At 32.2% G+C, this 21,868-nt stretch overlaps 2 protein-coding genes across 2 annotated transcripts; one reads left to right on the top strand and one right to left on the bottom strand.

The window, feature by feature from the left end:
• Nucleotides 1–1,048: 1,048 nt before the first annotated feature.
• On the top strand, nt 1,049–1,468 carry LOC110698234 (L-type lectin-domain containing receptor kinase IX.1-like). The gene has a single exon (XM_021875631.1). The coding sequence runs from the start codon at nt 1,049–1,051 to the stop codon at nt 1,466–1,468; it is 420 nt and encodes a 139-aa protein (XP_021731323.1).
• Nucleotides 1,469–12,738: 11,270 nt separating this feature from the next.
• Nucleotides 12,739–17,746, bottom strand: LOC110698003 (protein TWIN SISTER of FT-like). The gene is made up of 4 exons (XM_021875401.1): nt 17,198–17,746; nt 17,000–17,061; nt 14,509–14,549; nt 12,739–13,132 (listed from the first exon to the last, which is right to left on the bottom strand). Exons 1-4 carry the CDS (start codon nt 17,393–17,395, stop codon nt 12,906–12,908), a joined length of 528 nt encoding a protein of 175 aa, XP_021731093.1. The 5' UTR covers nt 17,396–17,746; the 3' UTR covers nt 12,739–12,905.
• Between the last annotated feature and the right edge of the window lie 4,122 nt (nt 17,747–21,868).

Below are 21,868 nucleotides of genomic sequence, written 5' to 3'. Positions count from 1 at the left end.
GGCCATATGGGAAAAATTGTCTTTTTTACTCAATTTCGTATCTTCATCCCCGTGCCTCGAGTCGTGGTTCGTGACCGTATGAAGTTAGTAATCTCATATATTATAAATGGGGTGTAACTATCATGGATCAAAATTCGTGGTTGTCTTGTCTCTTTCGTTAAAATCCAAGAACAATTTGCATGTTCCTTAAGAACTTGTTTGCAGCTCCGCTTTTTTTCGTCCCTAATCATGATAATTTCAAATTTAACTTCCTAGATTAAATTGCCAAACATATTCACGCATGCTAAAGTAGGCGCAGTTCGCACGACGCTTGCAGGTGCGGACTCTTTTCGCCGAGCTCTTCCTCTCTTTGCCTCTCTCTTAGTATTTTTGTAAATTAGGTGTTTTCCTCCATATTTTTTTAAATGTATCACTTTGAATCTAGAAACTCCTCAATAATTTTTCGAGTAGAGAGAGATATAGAGAAAATGAAAGAGGGGTCATGTGATATGAGAGAGATAGATCGAATTTATTTACTACAAAGGAAAGTGATGCATCTAAATTGAAACTTTTTATTTGTAGAAAGTGATCCATCTGAAAAAACGGAGGAAATATATAGTATTTTTTTGAAAGGAGAGGAAATATATAGTATTTTTTAGGAATGTAATTGCTTGGCGGGGATATGCTAATAGAAGCCAACAATTGTTTCTCCTGTGAGTTTCAGAAGAGGGCAATGGTGCCACTAATATCATGATTCCTCATTTTTGAAGGTAATAAAACTCAAATTCTGAATCTAATTTAAGATTATTGTATATGGAACTATGGAAGATTTGGGATGTAAGATACAAATTAGCTCTTGGGCTCGCTTCAGGGCTGGTTTACTTGCAAGAGGAGTGGGAGCAGTGTGTGTTGCACTGCGACATAAAGTCCAGCAACATAATGCTGGATTCCAATTTTAATGTTAAGCTAGGTGACTTTGGTCTTGCACGGCTAATGGACCATGAACTCATTGCATAAACAACAGGTTTAGCAGGAACTTTAGGATACATGGCTCCAGACTCCAGAGTATATGAATACAGCGAAGGCTAGTAAAGAATCGGATGTATATAGCTTTGGTGTTGTCGTACCTGAGATTGCCACCGGACACAAATCAAGGAATCCTGGGGATATTAGTAACGAAAAGGGATTAATCGAGTGGGTGTGGGATCTCTATGGCAAAGGTGACTTAATTTCTGCGGTGGATCAGAGACTAGGGACTGATTATGATGCTAAGCAGGCCGAGTGTTTGATGATGGCCGGTCTATGGTGTGCTCATCCTGATCATACTATGAGGCCGTCTGTAAGACAAGTCATTCAAGTTCTAAATTTTGAGACCACTCTACCAAGCCTTCCACCCAAAATGCCCATTGCTACGTACCATGTGCCTGTACATTCTGCTAGTTCTAGTGTCCCTTCAATAACTTCTACTAGCATTGAAGTGGGTCGTTGAGTTCATCTTCTATGTTTTGATCAGTTAGAAATGGTTATGTTTAATGTCATCTGTACTTTTTCCACAAGACCATTGGTTAGTTTTTATTTATTTTTTTTCTTTTAATGGCAGGGTATGAGAAGGTTTATGGCAAGTAAATGTGACAGATGAACCAACTTCTTCTCCAACTTATTTTACTACATTACTTGTATGGCTTTTGAATATTGGATTTTCTAAAACATGTATTGATGTCTTATGTTTTTGCTATGGCTTTTGTATTGCAAGTACATTTGTGCTTGAAAAATTGGTCAGGGTAAAGTTTGTGTTCGTCGAACTAGATTGATTATCATATTATTTAAAACTTTCATTGTTACTTTATATATTTTTCCTTTCTATATACAGATTATTTAAACTAACTCTATCCAAGAAATGAAATTGTGTGTACGTAAATTCTACAGTATGTTCTATATATAACTGATGTTTACTATTTGTTTATTACTCGTATCAAGTAACAAGTACATACTTGATCTATTGGTGAGGATTGTACTATTTGACATCAATCCCCATTTGAGATATTTTGTGGCAGGAATTCCCTTACCTTCTCCCCTCCCCCCGCTCTCCCCCCCCCCCCGAATCAATCCTAAGGGGTCTTGCCTGCTAAGCCAAACTAGTTGACCTGTGAAAAGTTCCAATCATAATGATGTTGTATGTTTTTTTTTTTTTTTTTTTTTTTTAAGATCAGATGTCTGTAAAGCAAATGCCAACGATATCACCTTCAGAATGATACTTGTTATTGCCCTTAATGTAGTACAATTACTGACAGAGAGTTTATCCAATTCCGTGTAGTTGGAGAGCATTCCAAAAGTTCTAAAGATGTACTTGTTATTTTAGATGAACTACTACAAGAGGGGGGGTGAATGGTAGTAGGTTCCAATCGCGAAACTTATGCGGAAATTAAAAACAAAACGTAAAGGAACTTAAAGCACAAAGCAAGTTTTACGAGGAAACCATCCAGTGCCTAACTGGAAGTAAAACCTCGGCCCTATTGGGACTTATAAACAAATTCCACTATAATAGGCAACTCTCCTAGTACAACCTATTACACAGACCTTTGCTTTGCAAGTTCCGCCACGGACACTTGACTCTATGATAGGACACTTCCTACCAGACCTAAGACACTTCTCAGGACCCTTTTTCTCCCTTTACCCAGGAAACTTCCTAGGTGACCCAAGACACTTCTCAGGTTCCTTTCACTCACTGTGCACTCACAGCTACCACTCGAATTTTACCAGATTTCAAACTCATACACAAGCGTGAATTTAAGAGAATTCACAATCTCACCCCAAAATACAAAACACTCAAAACCCTTTTTCCCATTACAAGATCTCATCGAATATCCCTAAATACATATCTATGAATAAAGAGATAAAACTAATATGTTGAACACTCAAGATCTGTCTGGAACTCACTAGACGTACTGTAACCAAAAACCTGATAGGAACTTTGACCAGGAGGACTGACTTAGCTTCGTGGTGAAGGATAAAACCATTAAGCACGACCACTACACTTCGTCAGCCTCAACTTTGAATGAATACATATGAGCATATTTATAGTACACTCGAAATATTCATTTCATCTTGAAAAAGATAGATTTTCTGAAAAGATAAGTTTAAAAGATATATTCTAAAAATCAGTTTTCCGAAAATATATCTTTTTGTTAAGAATAAAAACTGTCAATAATAATAAGATAAACTTAGCATAAAATCAGACTTTATTCAAAACTTATCTTTTTGTTTAAATACTTTTTAAACAATCTTATCTTTTTCCAAAAGGGATTAATTAGAAGATAAATATCTTTATTCAGTAAAACCAAATCCCTAAAAGATATGCACGTATAAGGTAAATATATATATCATTAAAACCGACCTTTAACGACGTGCATACTTAAGTTCCTATTAGGTTCCTAAACTCTGACAGTCTTCGAGTTCCTGACAAGTCAGTTACTCTAATTTCATTGACTGTTTGGAGTCCACCTTGGTTCTATATAGACTTGTTCCAGACCGAATTTTATGTCCAACATACTTACATGAATCCTAGAGCAATATACTTCTATTTCTCTGTCTTCATGTTGCTTCTCTGAAACTCTTGTTCTGGAATCCTGTAGTCTTGATATATTCTGGATCTTAGGGTTTTCCCCAACATTACACCGGAACCAGGTCGTTACAACCCGTTTCGAAGTTCCTGTTAAGAAACTTCTGGAAGTTCCATTTCTGGAACTCTTCTTCTAACTTTACTTGTATCCTCATGGATCCTCTAAAGTTCCTCTATTTCAGTTCCTACTTCAGCCCTCAACGCTTACTGAACCTGCAAACATCACAACACTAGAAAATCCTTATTAAATGGAAGTTTGCTCAATTCTTAACATCATCATCAAAACCTCATAAGGGTTAATAAGTTGCCCCTTTTTAATGATGACAAACTGAGCAAACTTCTGAGAATTCTTAATATGTATGATGCTTATGGTATGCAGTAATTAAGTCTAAAGTTATTACATCATGATTGTTGAAAGTATTTATATATTGATAAATGATGTGTATTGCTAAGTTCCTAACTATTAAGTTCTTGTGTATGTTCTTAACTTGTTTAAATGTTATTTCCTTGAAAAACTAAGGGGGAATAAATGTACAACGATTATCCTTTAATATGTGATAAGCAACATTAGTTTGTCATCATCAAAAAGGGGGAAATTGTTGAGAAATTAGGTTTTGATGATTATAAACTAATGATGATTATCTATCTAACGTGTATGTTAAGTTGTGCATAGAAAGAGCAAGTTATGCTTGGAACAGGATACAAGGAACCTAAGTAATGATAGGTATATATGTAAGGAACTTGAGCAATATAGGATAAGCAATAGAGGAACAAGAACAACGATAAATGTTATGGTTGATAAGCATGATGATAACAAAGTAACTCAGAAGGTTAGTTTTTTCATTTATAAAAACAGTAAAGAAAACCAAACTAAATTAAAAGACTCCTACACATACATGACCTATATATGTACAGGATACTTACCTTATGAAGCTAACATATGCAAACACATGTTTACATAGTTACCTTCATGGTTCCTTAGCCATCATCATGCTTATCAACCATAACATTTATCGTTGTTCTTGTTCCTCTATTGCTTATCCTATATTGCTCAAGTTCCTTACATATATACCTATCATTACTTAGGTTCCTTGTATCCTGTTCCAAGCATAACTTGCTCTTTCTATGCACAACTTAACATACACGTTAGATAGATAATCATCATTAGTTTATAATCATCAAAACCTAATTTCTCAACAATTTCCCCCTTTTTGATGATGACAAACTAATGTTGCTTATCACATATTAAAGGATAATCGTTGTACATTTATTCCCCCTTAGTTTTTCAAGGAAATAACATTTAAACAAGTTAAGAACATACACAAGAACTTAATAGTTAGGAACTTAGCAATACACATCATTTATCAATATATAAATACTTTCAACAATCATGATGTAATAACTTTAGACTTAATTACTGCATACCATAAGCATCATACATATTCTTCCCCCTTTTGTCATTATCAAAAAGGGTATTGTTCCACACGTTTGTTTTTGGTAAATTATATGCACTTAAAGTCATATGTCACACCTACCACCATATAATAAGTAAGTATATACTAGTTAAACACTTGTTGTTCCTAAAAGCCTCAAGGTACTCACTTTTCAAACACGGATACCATTTCCACACTAATTTCCAACTCACAATCCAAAGGCCCAACTTCAAAACCCTTAATTGAACTTGACAAATAAGAAGTTAAAATTCAAGTAAAGATCAGAGCTAAAAAGTTAGAAATGGATTGCATGAATAGACCAATTAAAGCGCAAGCTTAAAGGATATATAAAGAAGCATATGGAACAAAATAAGTAGAGGGAACGTGAAGTGGAAATTGTGTTCTTCGTTTAAACCTTTTGAGATGAGAACCGCCACATTGTACTTTATCTCAAACTCTTGAATCTCCTATTGAACACAACACATATTCATCTTGCCAATTGATAACCAAGTTCCCTTACCTTAACCACCAACTTCTTTGAGGAACATTCTCCATACTGGAACTTAAATAGATTTCAGTTTCATCATAATCAAGTTCCTTCGTCGTTTATTATTGTTCCTTCACTAGCTCACCAAGTATACGAGTGCACGACATCAACATAGTCAACATTCTTCATATATAGATACCCAGGAAATTAAATATTTGATCACCCTTTTTCCTTTTCTTTCTCTTTTTTTTTTTTTTTTAAAGGGTGTCATTATACAAATTTTTTGCATGCTTTCCTAGAATAACACATTTTAAATAAATGAAGAAAATACTTACTCATACACTTGATTTCCACAACCAAATATGAACCAATTTGATTTCTTGGTTCCTACCTTATTCCCCCTGAGTTCCTTACCATTCTTCTTCCTTTTCAAGTGCTTTACTTTTTTTTCTTTTTCTTCAACTTCCCCCTCAACATGTAATCACTTTTTCACGTTTCATTGAACCATAAAAAGATGATGAACAAACTTAGAGCACATGGGAATTAAGAATAAGAAGTATGGCTATATGAAAAGATAAGGAAATAGGGTCAATAGAATTCCGAATATATGAAAATATGAAATAAGTATAGCGCAACACGGACACACAACTAAAAGTTGTTGAATAATGTTGAATTCGAAGAAATATGGTGTGGATGCTTGAAAGTTGGCTAATAGATGGGTTAGTTCCCTCTGAAATTTAAACGGGTGAGATACAAACGGTCTGGGAACTTACCTGTCTTGTTCCATCAAAGTTTCTTCCATTGTTCCTTTGACAACTTAGGAACTTCGTGTTTGACAGCACCCATAGTTCTATTATGAGACCTCTAATACTGTTAGGCAAGTGAATATGTCTTTTACAACACAAGAACTAAGTGCGACACATAAACAATAAGCGTACATTCTTTACTTCAAGTTTAACATGCATAAGAACCCCAACTTGACATAACTTAAGGGAAAAATACTTTATACTCATGTTATGTTTCATCAAGTCTTGTTCCATTAAGCAATATACAAGAATATGACAAGTTAAGACAGAACCATAAGTTAATCAATTCATAAATTCACATATTGCATTCATACCAAAAATATATCAATTCAATTCATCTAATGCCGTCATGTGAACAGGAACTTATATCTTATGTAGTCTTAAACCAGTAAAAATATAACTTTTAAAACTTTTGTTGATATGATGGCTTACCTTGGAGTTCTTGAAGTGGTTGTTTTGTTCCTTGATGATCAAATCTAATATGAACTTCCACTTCTAACTCAAGTTCCATTGTCAATGGTTAATGCTTACAAATATATTTTCTCATCATAGAATCATCAAAAACCAATGCACAATGGCTCGTTAGTTGTACCAAAAATATAATCAATGTAAATAAGTACAACTAATACCTTAGTCCATCTTGAAAACAAAAATTGACAATTTTAAAGCTCAATTTTCAAGAAGGAATTTGGATAACAATCTATCCTAGAGTATGTTCCACATAGACATCTATAACAGAAAGTTATAAAAAATACATCCATGACATCCATGTGGTACAACTCTAATCCCATATAAACAGCAAGATAAAATAATATTCAATTACCTTCAAGTCTAGCTATACGAACAACAAGTTCCTGAAAAACAATACATACCTTTGTATTGGTTGTTTCCTATAAGAACCAACATGGCCTTGTTCCAATCACGTGCCTTACTCAACAAGCTTTTTCTAAAACACCCTTTTTAATCTCCGACCCTTTTTAGGTGTTCTAGAATAGGTTCAGGATGTAACAAACACCTTCTTCCTTTTAAGCTCATTGAGTTCTTGTTACACATCTAACCTTCAAGCTCCATCCTCAAATGCTTCAATATCTTGAGGCTTGGTCTTAGTTGCATATGCATATAAGACACTGTAGCTCCATAGTTTGTTGAGATTTTGCTGGTCGGAACAAATATTATCTCAGTTCTGGAACTTCGTCGGAACTTGCTTTCTTGTATTGAGTTCATTGAACTTTGCTGCATGAGTTGGAACTTAACATCTAAAAGTTCCTCAACATGTGTAGCTAGCCCTCGCTGTTATCCTTAGTGACATATTTCTTTACTAGGAACTCAGGTAGTTCTACAAGAACATGTGAGTTCATCTTTTATAACCTGCTTGATGGGAACAAACCTGTTAGTCTCAAAATATGTTCACATATTGCACAATAAACATGATAGTGTAAACTCTTTTTGTTTTACTGATCTAGGCGTTTATGGGTAATCGCCTTGGCACTTCTATCAGCAAACATCCCTAAGTGGAACATAGGGTGTCTTGTTAATCAAAGATCTATTGCTTCAGTGTTGATGATGTAGTAAGAGACATTGAAAACTATTCCAAAGAACCTGCAAAGACCATTAGCATATAACTTTGTTCTCTTCATGTCTTTCATGATTCAAAGTTGGAAACTTGTTGTCAATCTTGTGTTCCTACTACAAACATCAAACATGACTGGAACTAGGTTCCATTGTTAGATCCATAACTTCATAAATAATGAACATTTAGCAACAAACCCCGTGATAGAAAAGACTTTCAACAAACAGTTCATCATCTCTTCTATTAAGAAAAGTAACCAAGTGTCCATTTGCGTTCATTACTTATAAACAAGACATATCTTTCAATTAGTCGTTAAATATCACATGATAAACAAATCCATATCACTGAGATCCAATGGATTAGTGTTGCTTACCATCTACCCGATGTTGAAAGAGAATATAACATGTTTTAATCCTCATGCTTCTCAGTTTTTACCTGTTTGGAACTTACGTATACATATACCTATTATCAAGTTCCTACTAGGTTTATCAAGCATAAAAAGATTAACATGTTTACAGTTTGAAGCATAGAATTATTTCGTAAAACATCTAGAGTTCCAAGCATTTAAAACACCAAAATGTGCATCAAAAACTCGACAAGAAAAATGTTCACAATGGTATAGGAACTTGACTTACTAACCACCTGTTATGCAACAATTTTACCTTATGTGTTAGTCTTATAAGTCAAAGCTCTTCCATTGTAGGTTTATAGCAGGAAATATCTTGATTTGACAATCATCATCCCTTTGGAACCTCGCTGTCGAGATACTACGAGTTCCTTCCTACTATGCACCTTCAACTGTTCATGTTCCTATTGATATTAGGTTGGAACATGCCCTTCTGGTCCTATTGACCATTGTATCTTGGGTAGAGGAACGTGTTGGTTTAATCTCAAGTTCTTCAACACCTTGTCAAATTTCCTCAAATATTCATTCTGAAGATATAACCTGAAAAATCACAACCCAAGAGATTCCTTTGTGCCTTTAAAATGTCAGTAGGTTAGTCAAAAGAGGTAGATAAAACCTAAAGCATAAAAGTGTTAAAACATAAAGTTCCTGTAAGAATACTCCCTTTTAGATGTCGTTCCATCAACGAAATGATGAATCCCCAACACGAAGTCAAAGATAATCATCTTAACTCATCATCCTTCATAATAGTCTGCTACAGGAATTAATGCTTTGTTCCAAGGAACTTTGAATAATAAGAACTTAACTGGAACTTGAACAAGAATCTTTACATGAACGTATACGCTAACTCCTATAGCACCTTGATATAGAAGCTTTGTTATTCCTGTATCCCTAATTCGTTTTATCATTCCAAGTTCCAACCAATTTAAGCACTGAGCTCCTAATGGAACAAACTTTTACGCACCAATTTGTCTCAATGGACAAACCTATAAAACAATCATTAATAACTTGCACAAAGCTAGAAGAGAAGTTAGTTTGTCATGATATACATTATAAACATCCAAACAACTTCTCTTTTCATCCATTCACAAATAACCTTCATAAGATTAGGGAATTGAATTTCAATTGGAATTTGTGAAGGATTAATACATACCAAAAGAACATGACCAATATTTACAGAGAGATGTATAGGCAACTTACACACTTATTCATGTTGTCGATTCACCTACTACAAACCTCTTATAAAGGCTTTCTAGTGAGAGGAATTTGCACATAATTGCTTATATACAAACAACCAAAGATCATCATTATTAATAAGTTGTCTCCACTCACTTAGCCTGCAAAATCAGTCATCTTTTGGCTTTGGTTACCCAATTTATATTGGGTACCTTCATGTTAGTAATAGACATTAATAATCCATAATTAAAACAACTACGGTTAAACCAACTATCTTTACTAACAATAAACATCATGTGTCTACATAATAAATATTCAGAAAAACACATACACATGATAAGGTCATTCTTTGGAAAATATTCAAAATATACGTTCATTACCTTGCCCAAAGAATTAAGTTTCCATACAGGGATAATCCAGGTTCCAAGAGACCAAATATGCATAATTCTACATAATACGTTCCTTGAACTATTTCCAGTAAACCGATTCTTTAAAATAAATCAATTTGTAAATCTGACAAATACTTTTCACTCTATAAATCAAATTTGAGGTTACACAAAATTGATTTGCAAACTTTCAAAACAAAATCCAAAATTTAACTAGAAATACTACAAGGAACTTGTACACTTAATGTCATGCATATAATCAAGACTTCAAAGACGAGACACTTACCTCAAAGATGTTCATCTTTGAATCACATCTGCTTCACAAGCAGACTTTGGTCTTCACGTGGTATTCGGAACGTTCTAGGGTTGAGTTCCATTCACTGCATTCCTTGTAGATATCCATCCTAGCCTGGAACTTGCTCCTCGGGGTTGCCCGGTTTATCAAGAGCACCTGCTCTGATACCAATTGTTATTTTAGATGAACTACTACAAGAGGGGGGGTGAATGGTAGTAGGTTCCAATCGCGAAACTTATGCGGAAATTAAAAACAAAACGTAAAGGAACTTAAAGCACAAAGCAAGTTTTACGAGGAAACCATCCAGTGCCTAACTGGAAGTAAAACCTCGGCCCTATTGGGACTTATAAACAAATTCCACTATAATAGGCAACTCTCCTAGTACAACCTATTACACAGACCTTTGCTTTGCAAGTTCCGCCACGGACACTTGACTCTATGATAGGACACTTCCTACCAGACCTAAGACACTTCTCAGGACCCTTTTTCTCCCTTTACCCAGGAAACTTCCTAGGTGACCCAAGACACTTCTCAGGTTCCTTTCACTCACTGTGCACTCACAGCTACCACTCGAATTTTACCAGATTTCAAACTCATACACAAGCGTGAATTTAAGAGAATTCACAATCTCACCCCAAAATACAAAACACTCAAAACCCTTTTTCCCATTACAAGATCTCATCGAATATCCCTAAATACATATCTATGAATAAAGAGATAAAACTAATATGTTGAACACTCAAGATCTGTCTGGAACTCACTAGACGTACTGTAACCAAAAACCTGATAGGAACTTTGACCAGGAGGACTGACTTAGCTTCGTGGTGAAGGATAAAACCATTAAGCACGACCACTACACTTCGTCAGCCTCAACTTTGAATGAATACATATGAGCATATTTATAGTACACTCGAAATATTCATTTCATCTTGAAAAAGATAGATTTTCTGAAAAGATAAGTTTAAAAGATATATTCTAAAAATCAGTTTTCCGAAAATATATCTTTTTGTTAAGAATAAAAACTGTCAATAATAATAAGATAAACTTAGCATAAAATCAGACTTTATTCAAAACTTATCTTTTTGTTTAAATACTTTTTAAACAATCTTATCTTTTTCCAAAAGGGATTAATTAGAAGATAAATATCTTTATTCAGTAAAACCAAATCCCTAAAAGATATGCACGTATAAGGTAAATATATATATCATTAAAACCGACCTTTAACGACGTGCATACTTAAGTTCCTATTAGGTTCCTAAACTCTGACAGTCTTCGAGTTCCTGACAAGTCAGTTACTCTAATTTCATTGACTGTTTGGAGTCCACCTTGGTTCTATATAGACTTGTTCCAGACCGAATTTTATGTCCAACATACTTACATGAATCCTAGAGCAATATACTTCTATTTCTCTGTCTTCATGTTGCTTCTCTGAAACTCTTGTTCTGGAATCCTGTAGTCTTGATATATTCTGGATCTTAGGGTTTTCCCCAACATTACACCGGAACCAGGTCGTTACAACCCGTTTCGAAGTTCCTGTTAAGAAACTTCTGGAAGTTCCATTTCTGGAACTCTTCTTCTAACTTTACTTGTATCCTCATGGATCCTCTAAAGTTCCTCTATTTCAGTTCCTACTTCAGCCCTCAACGCTTACTGAACCTGCAAACATCACAACACTAGAAAATCCTTATTAAATGGAAGTTTGCTCAATTCTTAACATCATCATCAAAACCTCATAAGGGTTAATAAGTTGCCCCTTTTTAATGATGACAAACTGAGCAAACTTCTGAGGATAACAAAGTAACTCAGAAGGTTAGTTTTTTCATTTATAAAAACAGTAAAGAAAACCAAACTAAATTAAAAGACTCCTACACATACATGACCTATATATGTACAGGATACTTACCTTATGAAGCTAACATATGCAAACACATGTTTACATAGTTACCTTCATGGTTCCTTAGCCATCATCATGCTTATCAACCATAACATTTATCGTTGTTCTTGTTCCTCTATTGCTTATCCTATATTGCTCAAGTTCCTTACATATATACCTATCATTACTTAGGTTCCTTGTATCCTGTTCCAAGCATAACTTGCTCTTTCTATGCACAACTTAACATACACGTTAGATAGATAATCATCATTAGTTTATAATCATCAAAACCTAATTTCTCAACAGTACTTCGCATAAGCCTTGACTGGCCACCATAATGGAATTAAGTGTGCTTTTGATGAGCTATTCCAATAATCTTATGCTAACCTTATAGACTCAATTTTAGGTAGGAGCATACTTTGTTAAATAATTAGCCAATAGATCCGATTTGGTTTCTAGCAATATACTATGACCATCTAAAATAGCTAAAATATCTCTCACCCTACTAATTAATCCTATTTATTTGGCATCTTGATCAGCAGATAATTCCTTCACGTATTGCCTCAAGATTAATAGTAAGTAGCTTAGAACAGGGGAGCCAAGTTCTCCTTCTGCGTCTTGACAACCTTAATTATAATCTCTTGATTTAGTTCAATATTAACAATACTGAAAAAACACAGACCAAAACACACGATAACCATGGTGCTTACACCTCTAACCTATCACGAGGTTCTGGTCAAAAACCTTCGAGAACTTAAGCCAACCAAACTAGCTAGAATAGCCAACATGATAGTTTTATTGTTAAACATAATGATAAAATGCATAATGCATGATGCTCCAAATACAGCAGAATTTAACGCTTCATTATTCCAAGCCTAGCTTCGCCTCCTTCCTCTGTAACCGCCTTCTCTTTGACAAGTGAAGTATGTTGCAGCCACAGGCGAGCCAAGATTGTAAACTTCGGCAAATTCCCTAGTGAAGAAATTCGGACGCCACCCTGGTGCACCGATTATTTGCCTCCCTGAGTGACAAAATACAGCAAATACAAGTCGATGTATGCCCAATGACGGCCTTGGATTTTCGTATGCCACGATTTCTTGCCCTGTTTTAAAACAACATATATATATACATCAAAGTTGATACCTTAATAACTATATTATGTTATGATAGAGTATATAAAACATATTCCTAGGCCTCAAAACAATATTCAAAGTCAGCGTGATACAAAGGTTACGGTTTCGAATCTCATCCACCTCTCCTTTCAAGTGGAATATTAAGTAAAGGGTATGACAAGAGCCCATGCTGCATACACACTTCAAGCTCAACGGACACTCATGTGAGGGAGCGTAATAGAAAATAAAACATATTCCTAGACCTCAACCATGAGCTTAAGTTTTTGGTTAAATTGATTATTTAACATGTTACTCATCTACTCATAAGTTTAACCAAAAATTGGAAATTGAGACCTTTTTATTTGATGCAAAATACTTTTTTGGGTATAAAGAGAGCCACGTCAATAGGAAGAGATGTAAAATAGATTTACCTTTTGAGACATCATATTCCTATAATTTCCATAGACAAAATAAAGCTTTTTATTCACACTTTATATTTACTTATTTATAGTTTTAATTGTTCTTATTAATTCAAATAATATAAGATTACAACTAAATAGTTTAAATAATAATATTGGACTCTGACTATTAATCACTATACTTTCTCTTTTAGTTGACAGATTTCTTTTAACACCATTATCAATTCTTAAATTCGACAACTAATGTATGTAATTATTAATAAATAAAAATTATTTTAAAATGATATTTTGAAAATATACATTAAAATCGATCTATATATCAACTTCTCACATGCATGCTTATAATTTACTGCATACCAAAATAGTCAACAGTAATTAGACAAGATATTAGCAAATTAAAGTTTGTAAATATTGTTAAAATTCAAAACTAAAATTGAATAAATTAGTATAGACTTAGGTTATGTTCTATTTACCTATTTTTACTTATTTAAACTAATCTTATCATATATAAACTTATCTGAACTTATTATACCTTATTAAAACTTATTTTAGTACGTTATAATTTGTATTTGGGTAACCTTTATCAAAACTTATTTTTCCTGAATTGAAATTATCTAAACTTAAATGAAGTTATGTAAACTTAATTGAACTTATTACTTTTGAAATGAATAAAAATAAGGTGAATTGAATAAGCCCCTATTAAATTTAACTTGATCTTATTGGTCAATATTATTTTACCTTAGAACTCTAATCTTGAAATAAGGTGAACGTGGACATGACTAAATTTAAAGGTATTTCATGAAATTTCTTAAAGGAGCATCTCTTTCAAAAAAAGGACCGACACACTTTATTACCAAAAAAAAAAAAAAAACATATTAGTTGCATGCGTGCTTTTCAATATGTCCGATTTATTTGACACATTCAAAATCAGTATCAAATTGACTTACCTAAACTAATGCCTCCAGTAGCCGGTATGTTAGTTACTAACCTGAATATTAAAAAATTTAACTATATTAGTATATTGCAGTCTATAATATCAGTGATCCAAAAGAGCAATTTACAGTTACATGGTAGAGAAAAAATATTTTTAAAAAATAAAAACTAAAAAAAATGTGAAATAATAAAAGTTTATTACGTTTTCAAATTAAAAAAAAAAATAAATAAATATTTATTACAGTATGCCAACTCTATATTATTATCCTCAAAAATTTATTACTATACTACCTCCGATATTGCTATTTGCAATATATAAATTAATTTAAAAAAAAAAAAAAAAAAAAGGTTTCCTATTTATTAATTAGAAATAGTGATATTTCATAAACAAATTTTTTTAAAAAAGTTTCACTTTTTTTGAGATGAAACTTTTACACTAGTAATTTACTTCCTCTATTTTTTTTTTTTTTTTTTTTTTTTGGAGTAGAGAAGGTAGAGAGAAAAAAATGAATGGGGCCCGTGTGGTAGGAGAGATATAGATAGAATTTATTAGTTAAAAAGGAAAATGATGTTACTAATTCAAAATTTTCCCTTTTAGGAAAGTTATGTAACTAAAAAATCGAAGGAAGTTGAAAACATTTTTGTATTAAAAAAATAATTAATGAAAGCATGAGTATGAAATATCAATATTCGGGGTCATTGATCTAATTATTATGAGATTTTTCTTACATAATTTCATATTATTTTTTCATAATATTTTATTAATTTGGCTTAGTTTTAAATAATTATTATTTGTATTTTGCTCCAATTTTTATTTATGTAGAAAGAAGTATTTCGTATGGAGTATAAGGTAATTTACATATATAACCAGTCTACCTTTATTGCCTATTCAAAAAAAAAAAATTTAAAAATAATATTTTGAAATTTGTTAAATTAAAAATCTCAAGAAAATGGGGTACTACGTAACTTCACTTGATTGATGAGTGAGAGTGGGTGGATCGGATCGGATCGGAATTGCTTAAAACATGTTGGATTGCGAAGTTGATGGCATGAGATACAAGTTCTTCGTTTTTTTTTTTTTTTCTTTTTTTTCACTAACCTTTTTAGTTGCTTTTTCACTTTTAATTCTTCCTTTTTCAACTTTCATTTCAACTATTTGCATATCACTTTTTTCAAATCTATTACTCGTAGGATATGTTTTTATCATTTTATTTTGCCCAATTAATTTACAATTATTTATTTGAATTTAGCTAAAGAGGGTACGAATTAAAGGTGAATGAAATCAGTTTATGTAATAGCCACTCCAAGAATTTTTTTTGAGCAACATGCTCATATTTTAGAATATAAATTCAAATCCCCCTTTAATTTACGAGTATAATAAATTGTTTATAACAGGATTTAGAGTGACAATAATATCACGGCCTTCAAATTTTTTTTTTTTATCTTCTAGCTAGTTACATTAAACTTAAAAGAATATAAAAGAATCTTGTTACTATTATTATATTATTTGTTACAAAGGTAAATAGTGTTTTGGTTTTTAGAGCATTAAATTAAATTAAGATTTAGAATATATGTGATACTGTTTTGAACAACTTACTTCTTCTAGAACATGGACTACATACAAGAAAAAATAAGTTTAAACAATAGGATCAGTCGAACATTTGAAATTTTGTTGAAGAATTTTGTTAAATTATTTGTAAAAATAAAAAATTGTTGAATTTAAAGCATTTAAGCCTGAACCTTCAACGGGGTCTCTTTTAGTGGAGAGATTGACTTTAGTAGTGAAATCGGTCTCCTAGAAAAGATAGAAACGACATTGAACTTTGATCATGGAATTTAACTTGATCAAATAAGTGTAAACCGATTTTACATTGACTATCTTACATGCTTATTTAACACTACTTACATAAATATTTGTTATAAATAAGTGTAAGACTCGATCAACTAAGCATGTAAGACCACTCATGTAAGATTCGTTTTATAACACATGTTTATTGAATTAATTTGTTTTACATAAATATAATATGATTCCCTCACGAGACTCTTACAGGTATTGGTTTTAAAAATATATATCCCACTTGTACCGTAAGTATTTTATTTTTTAACTAACCACAACTTTGGCCTAATGACCGTATGTAATAGCCCCAACTACAAATTAAATAAATTAATTTAGTAAATTGGCTACACAATTAATTTAATATGATATCGTTTCACTCCACAACTTCTTATACATGAATTGTGACAACATGTAGGTAAAAATTTTCGTCTTTTAACGAATTATACTATGCATGTCCAAGTTTACATACATGGTGCAACCAAAATTAAGCATCTAGATCAGAATAGTAAGTACTTAGACACTAGACAAGCCACCATGACACATACCTCATGTTAGGGTTCATGAAGTGGGCACGTAGTATGCATTCACTAGTGGGATCACTGTTTTAGATAGTCTCAGGCAGCATGTAACATACTATCAAGGTTAACAAAATAATTGTTCTTACTTACCAATGCAAGTATTCTCTTTCGGTAGGATTGCCGGGGCTAGGAGTATCAGGATCCACCATAACCTTCATATATTTTGATAAAATGCAATGAGATATGGTAGTAGATGACACAAACCTAAGGTATGTGGCATGTTATACCAAGGTACAAAAAATAGCAATTGTTTATATATAACATATATGAATTGGGAGTTGAACTTACCAAAGTATAGAATGCCATAGGATCATTACCCTGAATTTCAATCATTGGTGGATTGACAACTTGAGAAGGTCTAAATTCACTGGCATTAATGACTTCTCTATTGTCATAGACAACTCTTAGAGCTACCGACCTTATAAAGGGATCCAAAACATCCCCAATCACTTGTCCTACAACAAGTGAATCTCTTCCACTAGGCATAGAGTTGTTTTATGTATGTACGTTTATAGGCAATTTAACAAAATTTGTACCTATCTAGACTTTTATTTTTTTTTTTATTTTTTATTTTTTATTTTTTTTGGTTTACTTATGTTCTACAGTAGGTATAGTAGTGAGTTCTATTTATAGGGTTCATAAAGATATCAAACTTATTCCCTCTATTTCCAAATAAATTATACTTCATTATATGAGGAAATAAACTAACGAGTGAATATATTGCATATATCACTATTATAAAAGCCAAGTGGAGGAGGGGCTGGTGGTCACATCAAACGTCCAATATGCTTTATAGGGGTGAAACTAATGCGGTTTAAAACCAAATCGAATCGCAAACCGAACCAAATTAGATATGCGGTGCAGTTTTTTTCTAATATGGTTCGATGCGGTTCGAGAAAAATAAAAATTGCGGTTTACGGTTTGGTTCGATTTTAGGATTTGAAAAAGTGAAAAAAACGAAATTCAAACCGAATTATGGCCTTGTAAGACTTAGTCACTATCATTTCTTCATTAAAATTTAGTTTTTGTTATATCATTATTTGCTATTTGACATTAGTTTGCTTTATTTTTGGATAATCAAGCCCAAAAAAACAGAATTTGAGTAATTAGGCCCACAAAAGCTGCAAATTAAGGCCTAAATAAGGCTCAAAAAATTGCAGTGTGATTCTGTTTTGTATTTTAAAAAAAAAAAACCGAATTTTATATGGTGTGGTTCGGTCGGTTTCAATAGGAACATGGTGCGGTGTGGTTTCAAAGATCCCAAAACCGAATTAATATGGTTTGGTTTCGGTTTAGACTATAAACCACACCAAAAACCGAAATTTCACCCCTAATGCTTCATATATAACATAAAAAGGCTATAAATAATTATGTAACAAATTAAAGTTTGGACATAAGTTACAAACTAATGAGTTTCACAAGTTTAGTGGAAAATATACTGCTGGTCTCCCGTACAATTTTACATATATATATATATATATATATATGAATTTCAATAACATAATAATATAGTTATTAACTAACATATTTATTATTGCTTCAAGGATGGGTGGAGCTTGTAATCAGATTATGTGTCTACAACATTTTCTATTTCTGCTTGAGTGCTTCTCTAATTAATTTGTATCATAAAAATGTTGTTTTGACAACTTTTAAGGACAGGCTTCCTAATAATTTTGAATTTCTTATTCGGTGCACTCCCCCTTTCTTACCCTAAAAAAAAATTAATAAATTAGTTTCACATAACTTCAAAAATTTTGCAACATCATTTTCTTATAGAGGTATGTGATACATCTTGTGCATTAGCACAGATGGATGCATCCTAGTATAGCCCCACCCAAAAAAAGGAAAGGTAAGTAGGAAACTCTTTTTTTTTTTTTTTTTATTGGACAAAGGGAACTCTTCATTGAGACAATAAAGAGAGTTTGTAACCTTTTTATTTCACACTTCATTTTATTCCATTTTTGGCATAATATATTTACCATTATACCCATATTACCCCCATAAAATTACAAAAATTGATTTTGACACACCCTTAATTAATTTTGGCACAACTTTATGTGAGAAAAGCATAGAAAACTATGCTCTCACATAGAGGTGTGCCAAAATCATTTCCCAAGTTACATACACCTTTCCACACTTTATCTTTCTTTAATTTTGTCTTGCACTCATTCAACTTTTTACACACTCAATTCTAATTTTAATTTACTAATTTACTTTCACTCACCTTCCGTATTACGGTGTCTATGTTATTTTTTAATTTCTTACAAATTTTTCTTTAACGGTATCTACGGTAAGTGAATCGAAAACCAAAAAAAAAAAGGGGAAGTACAATAAGGTTTTTATATATGAACGTATATTATGTTTACAATGTGCTATTTTTTGAGTAAAGTAAATACTATCTCTCTTCCCATCTGATCTCAACATCTACATACATTTAGAAAAAAATTTAAGAAAACAGTTGACAGTGTAGGTGGGAGTAAGAAAAAATGTTGTTAAAGTTAGAGAGGGAATGTAAACAATATATGAGCATAAAAATATGGATAAATTAAGAGACTGTGGGTGGAAATATGAAAGATTGTGGTGTAAGAGGATTAGATTAGTATTATAAAAAAGTCCAAAATTTGAATATTACAAAGTGTTAAAATACTTCAGAAACAAATCAAAATGAAAAGTGTTCCGAAAAATTAAAGCTAGTAGCAGGTGGATGATTCTATGGTTGTCGTTTGAAAAATAACAACCATGATTTTTACAAATGAACGATTAAGATTTAATAAATTTTGAATTATATTTTAATGTTAATATTAATTACAAATCAATTTAATTATTTTCTGATAAAATTTTTTTGCTTTTTTTGTTTTATTAATAATTAAAACTGAATTTCATAATTTAATTTGAAAAAAAAAATAGAATAAATAATTTTCAAAATTCATATTGAATTCCTAAGATAAGGAAAATGAATTTTAGTTAATTTTAGCATTTAAAAATAGTTCAAAAATCATTACATCACAACCATCCAATTATAATAATTGTGGTAGTCATTTTTCAAACGACTAAGGTAGAATTTTCAGTAAATCCGAATTAGAAGTGATCAAACCAAATTGAGATATATTTGTCCCAATCAAACCTTATTGGACTTTATTGGACATGATTAATTAAACAATTTAGAACATACTAAAAACCATTTAACAATTGGAATTTGTGTAATTATTTAATATTGCAACATTTTGACACTATTTAAATACTCCACTTTAACCACAATTGTAATTTACACATACAAAAAATCATAGTCATGTAAAATAGTTTTGTTAGATTCATCTCGATATACACTTTTACAACATGTTATTAGCTTGTTATGATTGCGACAATATTATATAGTTACATAAATTTAATGTTTAAATTATACTTTGGAAAAGAACGGATGAAGTATTAATGTCCGTCCATTTAAAAACATCTCAAAACTTTTAATTTTTCCTTATTTGGCAAACTCATTTGTATTACCTTATTTCTCTTGAGCTAGACCTACTATCTCAAAATGACATATTTGTAAATAAGAGGAATTATATGATTTTTTAAAAAAAAAAATTTGTACTATTTCTTTTATGTTCATCTTCTTCCTGCCCCATCTTTTCATCCTCATCTTCTTCATGCTCCTCCTCCTCCATAGAAGTGGATCGTGAATAACCACTTTAACCACCATATTATCGCTTCCTCCTCCGTAGAAGTGGGTCGTGAACAACCACTGTCATCACCATATTATCGGCGACTTCGCCGCCGATTAAACGGAAACTCTAACATAAAAGGGAGAAAAGAAGGGCAAGGTTAACCCTTACGGGAAAGGTTTAGGTCGTCCTCCATTAAAGCCCCTTGAAGCTCTTCCATTTCTCCATTGAAGTTTTTTCCATTTCGATTGATGTTCTTCAATGCTCCATTGAAACTTTATGTTATAGCTTGAAAATGCAGAGAGTTTTTTTACAAAATTATCCCAAATTTTGCACTGGAAATGACAAATTTGCCCCTTTGAGATACATATCATGTATCTCACGTTGAGGTACTTGTATTTTCTCATTTCTCTTACCTCACAATATTTATACATTTTCACTTACTTTTTCTTACTTTCTCTACCTTTTTTTCACCTACCCACCCTTTTACACACTCTCTTTTTCTTGAATGGAATAAGGGGGTGATTTTATTAAATAATAATAGTCATTCGACACTTACGATCATTGCTTAAGAGATCTAAATTGTCAGCACAAGTATTAAACACCTTTAAACTAATAGCATAACTGTTAAACAGCTCCTGAATAATTTTAGATCTATTTGCATTGTTCTTAACGGAGCTTTATTGATGTACAGTATAGTCGCGAAAGGGATAAAACTTGATTAGTCATGCAAACTTGCTAGACGGATCTTCTAAATCTGCACCCATATACCAACAAACACTACACAATTCCACAATTTTGCAGGACAAATCTTTCAAAATTTTATCCCTACACACATGAAAACAAACAAACAATACTAAAAATCCCACCACGAGGGAACCGACTAAACCCTACATGGAGGGATGAAATATAATCAACATATTATGTTGGTAATATTTACTGGCTAAAGACATTAAGTTAATTAAAGAAGAATTTAGGACATACCAGCGATGAAATCGATGGCAGCCCCTAAGTTTAAGTACAGTGGCTAGATTTGAAGAAAGAGAACAGAGAATGTTTTAGGGTTTAGGAAGGAAAAAATCATTTGAAATTACCTTTTTAAACACTCTCTTTTAATTTATCTATTATTTTCTTAAACTAATTAAAGCCCTATCTCTAATTGCATACAGCAAGTGAGCAAATAATAATTAAAACTATGAAATATAGGTAGTAGACATTTATATGTTCATAGTCAGTAGCGGACCAATCCTTGTTCACGGTGGGGCAGGTGACACTTCAAAAAACAATGAAGTTTTAAATC

Source organism: Chenopodium quinoa, unplaced genomic scaffold, assembly GCF_001683475.1.
Source record: "Chenopodium quinoa cultivar QQ74 unplaced genomic scaffold, ASM168347v1, whole genome shotgun sequence".
Lineage (NCBI taxonomy): Eukaryota > Viridiplantae > Streptophyta > Magnoliopsida > Caryophyllales > Amaranthaceae > Chenopodium > Chenopodium quinoa.
The sequence above is the reverse complement of the archived record's forward strand: the minus strand, read 5'-3'. Positions and strand labels throughout refer to the sequence as shown.

Coding starts and splice junctions, on each gene's coding strand:
- LOC110698234 (XM_021875631.1), top strand. CDS start 1,049: ATGAATACAGCGAAGGCTAGTAAAGAATCGGATGTATATAGCTTTGGT.
- LOC110698003 (XM_021875401.1), bottom strand. CDS start 17,395: ATGCCTAGTGGAAGAGATTCACTTGTTGTAGGACAAGTGATTGGGGAT. Junction 14,550..16,999: donor GAAAGAGAATACTTGCATTG/GTAAGTAAGAAC, acceptor TTTAATATTCAG/GTTAGTAACTAACATACCGG. Junction 13,133..14,508: donor TACTGGAGGCATTAGTTTAG/GTAAGTCAATTT, acceptor GTTTTAAAACAG/GGCAAGAAATCGTGGCATAC.